This window comes from Cynara cardunculus (assembly GCF_001531365.2).
Source record: "Cynara cardunculus var. scolymus isolate 2C chromosome LG 1, CcrdV1, whole genome shotgun sequence".
Lineage (NCBI taxonomy): Eukaryota > Viridiplantae > Streptophyta > Magnoliopsida > Asterales > Asteraceae > Cynara > Cynara cardunculus.
The window spans coordinates 41,570,229-41,573,688 of NC_037528.1; the positions used below are offsets into that span (position 1 = coordinate 41,570,229).

At 34.6% G+C, this 3,460-nt stretch overlaps 1 protein-coding gene across 1 annotated transcript; it reads right to left on the bottom strand.

Moving 5' to 3' along the window:
- Positions 1–2,562: 2,562 nt before the first annotated feature.
- Positions 2,563–3,162, bottom strand: LOC112506002 (ATP-dependent DNA helicase pif1-like). The gene has a single exon (XM_025110032.1). It carries the CDS (start codon positions 3,160–3,162, stop codon positions 2,563–2,565), a length of 600 nt encoding a protein of 199 aa, XP_024965800.1.
- Positions 3,163–3,460: the final 298 nt, after the last annotated feature.

The following is a 3,460-nucleotide window of genomic DNA, read 5'->3' on the forward strand; positions in this document are numbered from 1 at the left end:
CATGTAACTAACTGCAGATAAAATAATCAAATAGAGATTAAATATTTCACTTTAAATATACAAAATCTAAAATATAATTAGAATAATCATTAAGTTCTAACAACATATTAGTTATTATCTTTATAAAAAGTTATATTATTAAACCAAAAATAAAAAAATGAGTTAAAGAAATACATAAAAAATGAGAAATCTTAAATATTTAATTTGATACTAATATCAATATTTTTTTTCTTCATATCTTCATATTTATATTTTATTCAAAAATAAAAACATTATCGTTTTCTCAAAACCACATAAAACAGTATTATATCATCGACTGAAACAAAAAAAAAACGAAATACTAAAATTGGGATGTATCTCGCTGCATTGTGCGAGTACCCTTCTAGTCTTTATAATGTATGAGAAATTGGTCTTAGCAAGTTGTGTTTGAATCCGGTTACATTAAGGGTCGTTTACTAAACGCTTACGGATACCACTTACCTTACAAATCTTACTTGGTAAGAGGCATAACAAGGACCGAGAGTCTAACTCGGTGAGGGAAAAAAACTCTTAACCGGTAAGCGGTTAACGGGTGGGTTTAAGACTTTTACCAATAATCCATTCTGATGACAGAGAATGTTACACGATAAAGTAAATGAGAGTGATGTCTTTTGTCGGTAAGCATTTGGTAAACTGCTTCCCTTTCCAAATGCAAAACAATGGAATACTTAATAAACAAAAATCTAAAGGAAAGCATATGCATTAATGGGAACTCAATCCCCAACTTTTCTTGTTCAAAACCAACAAAATACCATTAGAAGTGGTAACAAGGTTTTTGATTCACTAGCAATAGGGGAATCATGCAGCTCTAGTTGGACTTGGACGCTACAAATATATGCTTCCTGCTAAATGGTTGGCACTTCAACAGAAGCAGTAACACACCTCTTTTTGTTTTCCTCACTAAGGTCTTTTAACTTATGGGTGACTAAGGAGTTATGGAACATGGAAGGTTACTCATTTGCAGCTGAAGATGTTGGGTTCAAGTCACGGTGGAAATAAACTTTCTGGAAAATGCAAGAGGAAGATTACATAGAAAAAGACCATCATCGCATAGCCAAAAGAGTTTTGAGTGCACCAAGGTCACGAGTTTTGTGTTACCAAGCTGCAAACATATCAAATCATCAGCTAAACCAATACAACTCATAATAGTAACTGAAAATTTAATGAACTGGATACTTTTACACTTGCTTTGCACACATTGTTTAAACTGAGGTAGTTGTCACTTCTCCCAGTAGCATGTCCTTAATTATGTTGTTCAAATCATGAACCATTTTATTTTTTGGTGTCAATATCGCTCTTTCTTTCAAATATGCAGGGTTGTCAAAATTATCCAACAACAATAGATACACAGCTTGAATCATGCAACAACCACTTGTCAAAAGAACCATCTCCTAGCTGCAACAACCACTTGTCAAAAGAATCTATTTTACAAGCTTCAGATTCTGGTATATTGTTGATTCTCTCTCTCTCTCTCTCTTAGTGATTTGATGATAATTCCTTTTTACCATATGCGAAGTATTTATGTTTCTGTCTTTTCAGTTCCAGTGATCTTCACTGAGTCTGTTCAATGATCGCTGAAGAACTTGTATTGTAAATCCAATCAGCGACAACGATACTTCAAGAAGACAACATTCACACCAAAGAACCTTCAGCTAAAGTCGAAGACTGAAACCGAAGATTAGAGACTGGCGAGTACGTGATCTGAAGCGATATTCAGTGATTATAAGCCTGTCTACATATGTGTGAAGACTACCCAAGCCTCAACGAATGCTGAAAAGACCTTCAGGTTATTCCAGCATTCAGCGATCAAAAGAAGCTTGTTGAGCACGATTGTTGTTGTCTTGTCCTTATACACATAATGGACAAACCCATACCCTTTCTAAACGTTAGTATGATATGGAGCCGATTAGTTGACTCTATTTCCCACCAACTTTATGAAAGAATGTCTGCTCATGAATAGACTTTTGTAGTATTCACTGTAGCAAAGGATAAGCCTTCCCCTTAAGGTTTGACACGTGTTCTAACCCTACCACGTTGCATTAAATGTGCAATTAATGCAACGGGTATAAATAGATGTGTTCTATCTCCATGCAGAGATACACTTACTTAAACCTTACTCTGAGCTTTCTTGCGCTTAAGTAAAAGAACACACATCTAAGAACAAATACCCTCATCTTCAAGAGCATGTTAGAATCCCTTTCATTGTATTCTAAACAAGTTCTCTCCAAGATAGAACTTACTTTCTTGTATTTCTTTAACAACAAATCTTTTCTTATTTGCTAAGATTAAGTGTGTAAAGTTTAGATTGTTTAGATAGGTTTTTCTTATCTTATCTTTCTGCAAACAATCTTGTAAAATCTGTATTGATCTTCTCTTATCAATATATATTTTAAATTTGAAAATACTATGTTTGTATTCATCCCCCCCTTTTCAAACTGTTATACACATCTTGTAGACCCTAACGGGACCAACATATATCTCCAGCCTTATATTTTGGTTAAGCTTAAGAACGTTGAAATATGGTCATAAGTAGGATGAACTGAGAGAAGCATCAATGATGTCACCTTTAGTTCCTTTTGGAACGGGCAAAAATTGGCGAAAATCCCCACCACAAACAACAGTAAGTCCACCAAAAGGTTTTTCATTGCTATTGGGAAATCTTGTTGTAAATATATCTCGCAAATGTTTGTCCAAAGCTTCAAAACAAAATTTATGTGCCATTGGTGCTTCATCCCAAATGATCAAAGAGGTTCTCATGAGAAGTTCTACCAATGTTGTACCATGTCGAATCTCACAAGTTGATTCTGTCGTGACATTGATCGGGATATGAAAGCGAGAATGTGTTGTTCTGCCGTTAGGCAATAATAAAGTTGCAATCCTCGAAGTTGCAACAGGCAAAACTATTTCTACTTCTGATCTAAACTTAGCAATGATTGTATTCCACAGAAATGTTTTTTCGATACCACCATGACCGTGAATGAAAAACAATTCTCCCTTTTGGGATTGCACAGAACGAACAATTGCTTCATATGCCTTTTTTTGACAAGAATTTAGTATGTCAAATGATTGGTCATGCAGATTCTTCAATTGATGATGATCATAATCAAGTTCTTCATCAATCATCTAATTTTTTGATTCTCGCAATAGTGTAGAATTCGGCAAATGGCATTCCCACTTTTTTTTTTTCAAACTTCTTCTCATTTTCAACATTATTGTTTCAATTTCAACCAAGGTATATGCTTCCACTTGTTTGTCATTTAAATGCATGTCCGACGCCCTAAATTTTTTCCTTTGGAGGTAAAGAATATCTTCGGACAATGTAGTGTAGCGAGACTTCCAAAGATGTGATGCATTTGAGACTTGGCAATGGATGATCATTATAACAAATAGATGACACAATTCATTGCCGGTTGCCCAAAGT

Coding starts and splice junctions, on each gene's coding strand:
- LOC112506002 (XM_025110032.1), bottom strand. CDS start 3,162: ATGATTGATGAAGAACTTGATTATGATCATCATCAATTGAAGAATCTG.